At 42.0% G+C, this 12513-nt stretch overlaps 1 protein-coding gene across 3 annotated transcripts in view; it reads left to right on the forward strand.

Annotated features, from left to right (window-relative positions):
- MIER1 (MIER1 transcriptional regulator) overlaps nucleotides 1-12513 on the forward strand; it is a 35024-nt gene that overhangs the window by 10250 nt on the left and 12261 nt on the right. For all 3 annotated transcript variants that reach the window (XM_039711294.1, XM_039711295.1, XM_039711293.1), the window contains 6 exons: nucleotides 2188-2212; nucleotides 3404-3549; nucleotides 6958-7125; nucleotides 9936-10068; nucleotides 11557-11621; nucleotides 11929-12001. In XM_039711294.1, the coding sequence (XP_039567228.1) occupies nucleotides 3451-3549; nucleotides 6958-7125; nucleotides 9936-10068; nucleotides 11557-11621; nucleotides 11929-12001 (538 nt within the window). In that variant the 5' untranslated portion in view covers nucleotides 2188-2212; nucleotides 3404-3450. The remainder of the gene's footprint in view (nucleotides 1-2187; nucleotides 2213-3403; nucleotides 3550-6957; nucleotides 7126-9935; nucleotides 10069-11556; nucleotides 11622-11928; nucleotides 12002-12513) is intronic.

Consider the following 12513-nt stretch of genomic DNA (forward strand, 5'->3'; position numbering starts at 1 on the left):
GTTTACTAAGGAAAATACTTTATCCCTCAGAATAAATTCTCCCCAGGCCTTTGAATCCAGCTCTGTTCCTTGGCGGGCAGAGTCCTTGCTGGAATAATTTTTCATCCTGGAATTAAGGTTGGAAAAGACTTTTGAAGATCAGGGAGTGCATCCCGTCAGTCCATGTCCCCAAGTGCCACCTGTAGAGAGATGTTCAAGTCTGACAGAAGGTTCACACAGTGTGTATTTGTATGTAAATCTTGAGATAAGAAATGCTGATTTAGAAATGGGATAGGAGAGATATTGTTGAGAGAGAAATGGAGCTAGAAACAAGTTCTAAAGGGTGGTTTTATAAAAAGGATTAGATATTTTGGAGAAATAGAATTATGAAAGGTGGATTATAGTAGGATTTACAAGGGGTAATTTCAGATTATTGGTTTTAAGGTATTTTTAATATAGTGTGGTGAAAGTTGAGGTTAAGAAATGTTTATAGTGTATTGTAATTAAGAAATAGTTGGGTCACACTTTAAGATTTCTCTACAAATTCATTTCCCACAGTTTCCAACCAATCATTGCTGCAATAAACACATTAAGTCTTTGTTAATTTGTATTAATGATCATGTATTGCATTCTATTAATTATCCAGGTTCATCAGACAAACAAAACACCAAATACAGACCAGTCCTTGCTGCTGATCCTGATATTCAGCTCCAGATCAGGAGCGCTGGACTCTGGAATTTGTTAAGATAATCTTTGCAAATAAAGACTTTTTTGGGTGTAGAGATGAGCAAAACTTCCCCTGGTGTTGTGCAACAACCTACAAAAAAGTTTGTGGTGTTTCCCCATTAATGTGAATTTCTGTGGGAATCCTGAGGGCTCCAGGAGAGCTGGAGAGGGGCTGGGGACAAGGGGACACAGGGAATGGCTCTGACTGCCAGAGGGCAGGGATGCACGGGGTGCTGGCATGGAATTCAGTGTTTGTGTGCTGAATTTTCCTTTTTCTCCACGCTTTTGGACTTCATTTATACACTGGAGACTCCCACAAAAGGGAGGCACACGTGTAAGGGAAATTATTCCCTATGCTGCTCTCTTTCTTCTCACTTTGAGGAGCTCTTGATATAAAAAACTTCCAATCAGACAGAAATGTTTTCAGTTTTGGCTTTTGATAGAAAGGAACTTCCAATCAGACAGAATGTTTTCAGTTTTGGCTTTTGATAGAAAGGAACTTCCAATCAGACAGAATGTTTTCAGTTTTGGCTTTTGCTTTGCTGCGTCACTAGGCTGAGTTGAGAAGGAGGCAAGGAGAAGGGAAATCCTTCAGAAAATCCAAGTTTTCCTTGAGGACAGCATTATAATTAATTAATGTAACAAAATCAGTGGTGGCAAACAATATCTGAGCTTGCAGGAGGTGACAGGAGCAGCACGGGGAGAATTCACTTTTCCTGCCTTGGAAATAAACATTTCATTGCTGTGTGCCTGAAAAGAGTGGGAACATTGCTTGAATTATCCAAGCAAATGAGCTTTGAATGGCTGACATGCAAATCTCCCCCCAGGAGGTTCAAGACTGGCACGGGGAAAGCAGGATTTTATGGGAGAATTTGTTTGTGGAGGTTATAAAGACCAGGTTAGCAAATCTTGGGCCAAAGGGGGGCTCTGGTACCTGGATTATTAGGGAATCATTTTCTTTCTCTATCTCAAAAATAATATTTTCTTGTGGGTTTTTTTTGTTTTTTCCTTGCAGCAGGGTTGGAGATTCAGATTAAATTGATTTTTCCTTTATTCTGTAAGGAATTCTTATTATGATTTGGGATTCCCTTAAAATGTGTGTCCCTGAATTGAAGGAGAACAGGGAATTTGTGCTCAGCTTCTTCTTAAATAATTCCTTAATAATTCATCCTAAACTGAGGCTCACTGGGAGTGGGATCTGGGATATCCCTGTGTTGTGGAAAAGGGGATTTATACCTGGAATTCAATCACAGCTAAAGTGAAAGTATTCTTTACCTTGGTAAATAATTTTATTTATAAACTTATAAATAAATTTATAAAGTTAATTATTATTTATAGTATTTATAAATTTATTAATAAAGTTAATTATTATTTATAAATCTGTTTTTCTGCAGTGACTTGTTGTGTATCAGCTGAATAATTTCATTTTTACAGGTTCAACATACCAAAAATAATTTCCTTTCTTTTCTTTTTTTTTTTTAGCCTTCTGTTGAGTCTTCAAGCCCAGGTAAATATTTTTAATAATTTCCAAGGGTTTTGGCATCCCATGAGTGGAAAAACTTTCCAGGACTTCCTTCAGCTGGATTGTTGTTGCCTCTTGAGGTTTTATTTCTTTCAGAGAAATAATTAGGTGCTCCATAATTAAACCTTAGAGTCACTCCTCCCTGTCACACCCTCAGTGTGGGGCAAGGTTTGGAAAATGGAATTGAAATTGTCCAGGGAATAAAAGGAGGGAAATACGAGCAGGGCTGGGGTTAAAAATCAGGAGAAAAGAGAAAATGTGAGCAGGGCTGGGGTTAAAAATCAGGAGAAAAGAGAAAATGTGAGCAGGGCTGGGGTTAAAAATCAGGAGAAAAGAGAAAATGTGAGCAGGGCTGGGGTTAAAAATCAGAAATGGCTGAGTGACATCTGCCAAAGCATTCCTCCATCCATTGCTCTGTCATTGTCACCAAATGGAAGCAAGAACTGGCAAAAAAAGGGGTGGGGGAAAATAACTCAGAATAAAATCTGCAGAACTTGGTCAATGGAAACTTCGGAAAAGGCATTTTTTGTATTGCAGCTGTAAAGGAGGAGGGTGCCCACGAATAAAGGAGTTTTGATTTGATGAGTTTTGATTTGCTGAGCTTTTATTTGTGAGTTTTGGTTGAGTTTTGATTTGATAAATTTTTATGTGTTTTTATTTGTTTTTATTAGTTTTTATTTGTGAGTTAGTTGTTGAGTTTTTAGTTGGTGAGTTTTTAGTGGTGAGTTTTTAGTTGGGAGTTTTTAGTTGCGGGGAGTTTTTAGTTGCGAGGGAGTTTTTAGTTGCGAGGAGTTTTTAGTTGCTTTAGTTGGTGAGGAGTTTTTAGTTGTGGGTGAGTTTTTAGTTGCGAGGAGGTTTTAGTTGCGAGTTTCTGACTCTCTGTAGAGCTCGATGAGGCAGGTTTGTGGTTATTCGATGCTCACCAATAGAATTTTGCAGGCGTGCTGTGCAGAAGGAGGTTCCCGTGCTTCCTGCCAGCATGTCCCCACAGGGGAGCTGCCCTGGCCAGCAGGCAGAGGCAGGGGAGCCAGGGCAGCAGGCAGAGGCAGGGCAGCAGTCAGAGGCAGGGCAGCCAGGGCAGCAGGCAGAATCCTGCTGGCTGTGCTCCGCGGCGCCCCTGCAGAAGCAGAGCCCTGGGTGAGGGCTGCCGGGGCAGAGTGCCGGGCTCTTTTGCAGGGGGCTCAGCAGCCTCGGATGACCATGAGTTCGACCCCTCCGCTGACATGCTGGTGCACGACTTCGACGATGAGCGCACCTTAGAGGAGGAGGAGATGATGGAAGGAGAGACGAACTTCAGGTCTGAAATTGAGGATCTTACCAGGGTAGGTGGCTGGAGGGCTCCCAAACCACACCCACCACACACGCAGGGATTTAAAAAAAAAATTAATAAATAAATAATAAAGAGAGGGGAAAAGCCAAATAAATTTACCAAGAATCGACAAAAATAAATGCTGCATAATGCGCTTGGTTAGTGGCTTTTTGCATCTATAGGATGTGAATTTTGGAACTGATATAAATTAAAATATCATCTGACTAAACTTGTGTATTCCAGCTGCACCTGAGTAGATTTTTATTTTAAAACAAACCCCTCATAATTCACATTTCTTGTGCATTTTGATCCATCTGTCTGCTAGTGGAGCACTCAGGAATATCCTCATTTAAAGGAAGATGCAGAGGAAATTATGTCCAAACCCTATTTAAGCATGAATGATTATGCCAATAGCATTTTAAATTAATTTAGTGCATTTAATCGATATTTCCAGTGTAAATGCTAATTTCTTTCTGGTTCTGCTGTCACTTCCGTATTGTCTTCAATTATTTCTCAGGCAGGAATAATATTCTTAAATTACCAAGTGGGTTCATTAGAAATGCAAAGCAATTTAGATCCTGTCTGTGGCCTTGTTGGCCTCCAGAACAGATCATTAATGATTCACAGATGAATATTTGATGTACAAATCCTATTTAGCTTAAGTGATTCTGCCAATAGGACTTGAAATTCATTTACTCCATTTAATCTATATTTCCAGTGGAAATGATCATTTTTTTTAATCTGCTAATTTCCAGGTTGATGCTAAATGGAAAACATAAAGATAAATAAATAGTTAGTGAATCTAAATGTGCTTCATGTAGATCAAATGAGGAGTGGAGCTCCACATGTCTCTCATGTGGGGTTTAAATTGAAAATTGGCTTTTTTCCCTTCATATTTCATGTAACTCCATCACCACATTACAACCCTTCAGTTTATCCCCTCACATCCCTTGGTTACCTCTAGCTGGGGGTAAAAAATAAATGTATTCATTTTTTCACCTTTTCCATTTTTGCAATACCCTGAAATGGTGAAGAAATCCCAATTTTTGTTTTCTCTTGGAGAGCTGCTGGGCCCTGGAGCTCCTGGAATTGCAGTGGACTATTTGAATTTAAGAGGCTTAACCTGAGAAAAATATTATAAATACAAACCCCCTTTGCTGGGTAGCACAAGATCAGTGATATTCCTGTTCCATAATTCCCAAATACCTACAAATTCCAATTTTTCATTTTAATTCTCAGCTCTATGGGAGAGCAGTGCTTAAAGGCAGGATATTCCTTTCCAAAACGTCCTGGGGAACATTTGCATGATTCAAACATGATTCTTCTGCTGGCTCTGCTGCCAGGTTTAATTAAGAGCACAGGCCTTTCATGTTGTCTGTGTCAGTAAAATATTAATTCCCCATCAAGTGGCACGAGGGGGACCAGGGACTCAACATTTAATTCCATGTTTTTTGTAGGACTGGCTGTAAAGCTTAACCAGAGAGTAGGGGAATAGGAGGTAGAATGGCTTAGTTCTTTGAAAAAATAAAATAAAATAAATAAAACAAAATAGATAAGAAGTGCTGATAACCCCTGTTGCTCTTGTTTTTACAGAGCACAACCAACTCCACTTTTGTCATTGGGATTATTGGGATGTTTCCAGATCAGTGCAGGCCCTTAGGATAGGAAGTTTAAGGTCAGCCAATAACTAAAAATATCTGATTATCAGCCAACGTGTGCATTAGATACTAAGAAAAAACTATTTAGAGCAAGCACACAACTGCAAATAGTAAACAAAGGATTTGATGCTTTGAGAGAGAATTTTTAAATGATCCTGAGAATTTCTGCTTTGAGAAATCTCACCTGGGGAGAGAGGCTGGACACTGAGGATTAAAAGTAATAAAGGAATTAATTAGCAGAGCCAGCAATGTTATTAATAGTATTTGTTAATAAAATTTAATTAAAAGTATTTATTAATAGCATGTGTTAGTAATTTTTACTAATAAAGGTGAGAACTTGGGAGCCTTTGTTGTACTTGAATTAATTTGAGAACTGACAGTACAAATTGAAATGTCTCCTCAGAGTGGACCAGCTTTTTCGTGATTTTTAAATAAATTTTTTTAAGGTTTTAGCAGCTTTGTTTCCTGCTGGGGATGGGTTTGGAACCAAGCAGCTTCAAATAAATGAGAAATAAAAATTCCTGCTGTCCTTCCCTGGGTATCAGGGATCCCTCACCCATCCAAACCCTCAGAGAAGTGGGAGGTCAGGGACACTGAGGGGAGCATTTTGGGTGGAGTTTTATCTTCCAGAATTGTGGAACTCTGTCCCTATCGTGTCACTTGATGGGGAATTAATATTTTACTGACACAGACAACGTGAGATTGGAATTGTCCCTGGAGCACAACTTCCCCTGCAAGATGGAATTCCCTGTTCCAGCCAGGTGCTGTGATTGAGCTGAGTTCTGGGAGTCCCTCAGGAACTCTGCTGACACACATTTCACCCAGCTTCCCACCAATTTGTACTGAAAACCACAATTTCCAGCTGGTTTTGGGCAGTGCAGGGAATACCAATCAATATTCCAATATTTCTAATAAATATTCCAATATTTGCAATAAATATTCCAATATTTGCTCTGGGTGCTGAAGGTGTTTGATAAAACCAAACCCTTTTCATGAGCTGCACGGCCCCTTGGAGATCCTGCTGGGGTGGGAGGGCTGCAGCAAATAAATCAAGGACTGGGAAATAATTTATCCAGCAGGAAAAAAACCAACCATATTTTCCTTAAGAGCCCAAACTTCCAATTTTTCCAATCCATCCCTTTTGGGATGGCTGTTCTTGGTGTGGGTGCTACTGATCCCTGTGGTTTGTGGGGAAGTGCTCACCTTGATGCTGTGGAAGAATTCCTGTGGAATTATTCCTATTAAATCCCAGGTTTTTTTGGGATTTGCCCAGGAAAGTGACATGCTCATCCAGGACATCCTGCTGGGTACATGGAAATAAATCAAGGACTGGGAAATAAATTATCCAGCAGAAAAGAAAAGCCCACATTTTTCTCAGGAGCCCAAACTTCCAATTTTGCCAGTCCACAGTGACCATTCTTGGTGTGGGTGCCCTGGTCCCTGTGCTGTGGTGAGAGCCATGGTGCTGTGGAGGAATTCCTGTGGGACATCCCTGTTAATTCCCAGTTTTTGTTGGGATTTGCCCAGCAAAGTGACATGCCCACCCAGGAGTTCTGCTGGAAATAAATTAAGGATTGGGAAAGAAATTATCCCACATTTGTCTTAAGATCCCAAACTTCCTATTTTATGAATGCATCCCTTTTGGGATGGCCATTCTTGGTGTGGGTGCCAGATCCCTGTGCTGTGGTGAGAGCCATGGTGCTGTGGAGGAATTCCTGTGGGACATCCCTGTTCATTGCCAGTTTTTGTTGGGATTTGCCCAGGAAAGTGACATGCCCATCCAGGAGCTGCTGAGCCGCTACGGCTACGATGGCACCGTGCCCCTGCAGGAGGAGGAGGAGGAGGAGGAGGAAGAAGAGGAGGAGGAGGAGGGAGAAGATGATGATGATGTCGATAACGATGACAACAGCGGCTGCAGTGGGGAAAACAAGGTAAATGTGTGCTCATTTGCATATGTAAATTCATTATTTGCATACCTGCACTACTCAGTGTCTCAGGTCGTGGCAGAGCTAATTTGTAATAGAGTTGATTTCATAAACCTTGCTTTACTAACAAGGTTTATTCTTAATCACCCATCTGTATTTCTGTTAATTGCTCTTAATTCCCTCTCTCTCATCCCAGACAGAGGCAATTGAAAATCCCTGGATGCAGCATCCTGTGAGGGATGGGAATTGTCCTTCAGAACCTCAGCACTGAGATTTTAAATGCCTGTAGACACCTTTAGAGATCCAGCTGAGCACTTACTTGGAGTAGAAAAGCTGATTATTGAAGCTGCACAAGCGTGGAGCTGGATTAAATGTGGCTCTGGCTCTTGGAAATCCTGCAAGTTTTCCAGCTTGAGCCTTTTAAATTGTGTTTTTCCAGCCTGCTTGTACTTGAATTAACTGAACCTAATGCTTCGAGTATCTTTGCCAAATGTTTCGTTTTGAGTTTAGCATCTTCAAATACCTTTTCTGTGTTCTCTTCAAATATTGTTCTGATTTTAAAAAAGAGATTTTTCTACTTGGAATGTAGAGTCCTGTCATGGGCACAGCTGCTGCACCCTGAATTCCATTGAGATACCCCTTGGAACTGTCAGTGACACAAAAGCTGAGGCATTAGAGGAGGGTTCATTCCCCTGTGTGGCTTTGAAAGAGATCCACTCTGGGCTTTTGGTACTTTACCTGTTTGAGAATCCCTGGAATGGCACCCAGGCTGAGGAATGGCACACCTGAGGCAGGAGCTGGACTTGCTGGGATTTACAAGCTGCCTTGACAGGTGCTGGAGATTGTTCTTTGTGGGGGTTGAGCAGTTCAAAAGGGAGATCCAGAGTGAGATTGGATCAGGAAAGGTTCAGGGGAGGGGGACAAACTTATGTAACATGGAGGCTGCAGGGAGAATGCGTTCAGGGAAAATTCGTTCAGGAGAATTTCCTCATGGAAAGGGTGCTCAGGCTTTGGAAGGAGCTGGAGTGTCCAGGGAGCCCCTGGATGTGACACTCTGGGCTGGTGACAAGGTGGGGATGGGTCCCAGCTTGGGCTGGATGATCCTGGAGGGCTTCTCCAACCTCAGCAATCCTGTGCAGAGCCAAACCAAAGCCCAGATGTTCATTTGCTTGAGCTTGGTGCTGCTCCTGAAGTGTCACTTCCTCCTGTGCCCACTGCTCAGTCCCCTCCTGGCACAAATGCCAGCCTGGCTGTCCTCAGGGCTCGCAGCAGCTCAGGGGTTCACACCATTCAGCCCTGCCCTGGGAGCAAGGACCCCCCAGTCCATCCCAGTCCATCCCAGTTCACACCAGTTCAGCCCAGCCCAGCCCTGGGAGCAGCCCCAGTCCATCCCAGCTAGATTTTAGGGACCTGGGCTGTGCTGGGCTCTGAGCTCAGGGTGCTGCAGGCTGTGGGAGTGGGATCACTGGGATCACTGTGGGATCACTGGGATTGCTGTGGGATCACTGGGATCGCTGTGGGATTCACTGTGGGATCACTGTGGGATCACTGTGGGATCACTGTGGGATCACTGTGGGATCACTGTGGGATCACTGTGGGATCACTGTGGGATCACTGTGGGATCACTGTGGGATCACTGTGGGATCACTGTGGGATCACTGTGGGATCACTGGGATCACTGTGGGATTCACTGTGGGATCACTGTGATTGCTGTGGGATCACTGGGATCGCTGTGGGATCGCTGTGGGATCCCTGGGATCCCTGAGCTCTGCAGCTGCAGCTCTGCTCAGCCCGTTCTGCTCCCTGCATGGCTGGTTGCTATTTTTGATCTGCTCTGAGCTGCACATGTGACACTGCTGTGCTGGAGTGCACAGCCTGTGTGCTGGGCCTGATGCTGCAGACAGCCCTGTGTGTCCAGCAGAAAGCACCAAGAGTACAGACAGCAGGCTTGGGAGCACCAAATATCCATTTAAAAAATATTTATAATTGTCATTTTCTCTGCTTGTAATAATTCCGTGGTTGTGGTGGTTTGTGCACAAATAAAGGAGTTTATTCGGATTTTTGGCTCAATGTTCTGAGCCAGCCCTGCTGTTCCTGTGGGGTTGAACCACTCAATTCACATGGATTTTAATGGCAGGTGCCATTTCCATCTCAATCCTTCCCCTTTTTATTGAAAATTCCTAAGACCTTTAAAGACCAAAGTAAAATTTCATTGAAAGGAAGTTCAATAAAAACCATGAGGATTAAAAAAAGCAAAGATTCAGATTTCATTTGGGTCCATGTTTCTGATTTGTTACAGTCTGGCTGTTCATTGATCTGCTTAAAAACAACCTCAGAGTATGTTCACACATTAAAATATTACTAATACAGGAATTGTTACTAATACAGGAATTTATTCCTATTTTTGGTCTTGACTCAATGTTCTGAGCCAACCCTGCTGTTCCTGTGGGGTTGAACCACTCAGTTTGTTTGGAAGGTGCCATTTCCATCTAAATCCTTCCCCTTTTTATTGAAAATTCCTGAGAAAGGATTTTAAAGACCAAAGTAAAATTTCATTGAAATGACATTCAATAAAAACGACGAGAATTTAAAAAAGTAAATATTTATATTTTACCTACTTAAAAAACAACCTCAAAATGTGTTCACACATTAAAAATTTACATTTTTGGTGGCTCCAGCCAGGACAAGCCACAAACAAAGAGATTTGGTGTTAACCTATTGATAAAATATTGCCAAAACCAGATTTTTCACTGCCAGGGATAGCTGAGGTGCTGCTGGTTTTTTCCCTAATTGATTTTGCTTTTCTTTTGTGGCAGGAGGAGACCATCAAGGACTCCTCAGGGCAGGAAGATGAGACCCAGTCCTCCAACGATGACCCAGCCCCATCTGTTGCTTCTCAAGACCCCCAGGAGATCATTCGCCCTCGGCGCTGTAAATATTTTGATACCAGTAAGTCCAGCCCCAAAATCCCAGTGTTCTGTGCCAGAAATGCATTTTGAGCCCTAAAAATATTGAGTTTTCCTCTTCATGGCACTGCTGTTGATGAGAATCATGCTCAAAACAAAGAAGGAAAGTCCTGGTTTTAGCTGAGGGCTGAAGCTGCTTTGCTGGCTCTGTGGAAGGACAGGAGATCATCTCTGATTTTACAAGAAAGATTTGGGGGGAAATTGAATAATTGGAATTGAAATTTGACATTTTACAGGTTAAAATTATTTGGTGTGCTCTGGTTATTTGCCAAAGCCTGGGCTCTGTCTTCATCCAGAGGAGCTCAGAGTCCACCTGAAGGGAAGAATCAACTGAAATTTCCTACAAATAAAGCACAGATTTCCTCAGAAATAGAAAAGCAATAAAATCTGGGAAAGGCCAAGAGCTGTTAACTCTGAAAGAGTGGAAGGTGGGGCTCACAAAGAGAAAATTTGCTTCAAGAATTCCAGTTTTGATTCTGTTGCCATCACTGAACTGATCATTTTCACTCTTATTTTGTTTACAAATGGATTTTACATCCTGAACTCTGATTTCCCTGGAATCTCCCCTGATGGGATCTGACCCTTTTGGGCTGCTTGGGACAGCAGATATTTTATCTTTCTTCAATAAAAGTGGCTGCTGCTATTTGAATTCCTTCTCTTCTGTGAACAAATAAAAGGTTCCTCACCATATCTTACACTTGATAATTACTGTAGAAATGCAGTTATTAATTTGTGGTTTATTTAAATCCAAAATTGCCAAGGACCTTTAGATTTAAATGAGCAATTGCCAAGTGTGTAGCTGTGCAGAGGATTGCAAATACCTTCAATAAATTCCTATTTTTAAGCACAGAATTAATTTAATTCAAGTGTATTGCATTAGGTTTGGGGGTTTGTACAGCTTTCAGCTGTGTATAACGTGTAATTTAATGTATAAATACCTTTAATGCTGCTGTATCACATCCTGTACAGAAAGCAGCACCTTGGGAAAGGCAGCTGCCCTGTGCCATAAAGAGCTTAACATTCCTGCCAGTCCTTATCCCAAATAATCTCCTGGGAGTGCTGCTGGCCATCCCAGGCTCCTAAATCCCAGGAGGAAACACTCCCAGATTTCTCCCACCTTCTGCTGAGATCTACCTGAAATTCCCTGGAAAAAGGGTTGAAACCCACAAAAACATTCCCACAAATTTAGAATAAACTTGGATGGGGATCCTTCAAAGCTGAGGGAAAAGAATTTTGATTTTGGTACCAAAATTTAGGGTTGTTTTTATTTATCTCTCAATTTCTCAGAGCCTGACGTGTATCTCAATCCAGATGTGGGTGGGTCATTTTTTAATCTTGTCACTGCTGAGCCAGGAGTGTTGTCCCCAAAAGTGTCCCTGAGATAAGGAGGGAGGGAGGGAGCAGGGCTGGGGCTGCTGGGCTCTGCCAGCCCTGCTCCTCTGGGCTCAAATGGCTGCAAAATTCCTTGCAGATAGTGAAATAGAGGAGGAATCTGAAGAAGATGAAGATTATATTCCCTCAGAAGACTGGAAAAAGGTAAATATGCAGCCCACATTTCATGAATAATTAATTAACCTGTTACTGGGTAACTCTGAGCTCTGTGGAGCACCTAAATCCTCTGCAATTTTCCCCCATAAATAGAAGAAGTTTGGTAATGAGGAGTCTTTAAATCCTCCCCAAACAGTCAAAAATCCATTTTCTTATAGTTGTCTTCAATTTTGAACTGTTAATTGCATTTTTAAACAATAAAAGTTTCAAGAGGGGAGGAAAAAAAGATGTGGTCATGCTCCTGTTTGCTAACAAAAAATCTCAAGGTGGCTTCACTTCTTTTTATTCCAATCAGGAAATCATGGTGGGCTCTATGTTCCAAGCTGAAATTCCAGCTGGCACCTGCAAATACAAAGAGAATGAAAAAGGTGAGATTTGACCATTTATTGCTGCTTGGGATTAATGTCTGATCAGGAGAAAGAAAAGACTGGATTGATGTCATGTGTCTTAATAAATGAGTGACAATTAGAGCCACCATCATCAAATTAGAGCTCATCCTGTGCTTCAGCAGAGCTGGAGGAAGAGGAAAAGAAGGATTTTATTCTTGGCCTGGTGCCTCTTGGACCCTTGGATTCTGATTTAGTGATCCACACAAGCTGCAACCTCTTCACTTCTGGATTTCTTTATGTGAGATGAAACAGCTAATGGAGAAATTGTACTGCTGGAGCTGGATTAGCACATTAAAAAGGGCAGGATGGTACCAGCAGCTTTGGTTTTCACATTTTGTACCTCTTCAGCCAGGAAGAAGTTCTGCTTTTGTGGATTTTTTTTTCCCCCAGCAATTTTCCCCCTCATCCCAAGCAGAGGCTTTGGCTGGATGCTGTCAGGAAAGGCAGATCCAGTTTGAACCAGCTGGGAGCAGGAAAAGGAAATTTTCCTC

The sequence above is a fragment of the Passer montanus genome, unplaced genomic scaffold (assembly GCF_014805655.1).
Source record: "Passer montanus isolate IOZ18808 unplaced genomic scaffold, ASM1480565v1 scaffold25, whole genome shotgun sequence".
Lineage (NCBI taxonomy): Eukaryota > Metazoa > Chordata > Aves > Passeriformes > Passeridae > Passer > Passer montanus.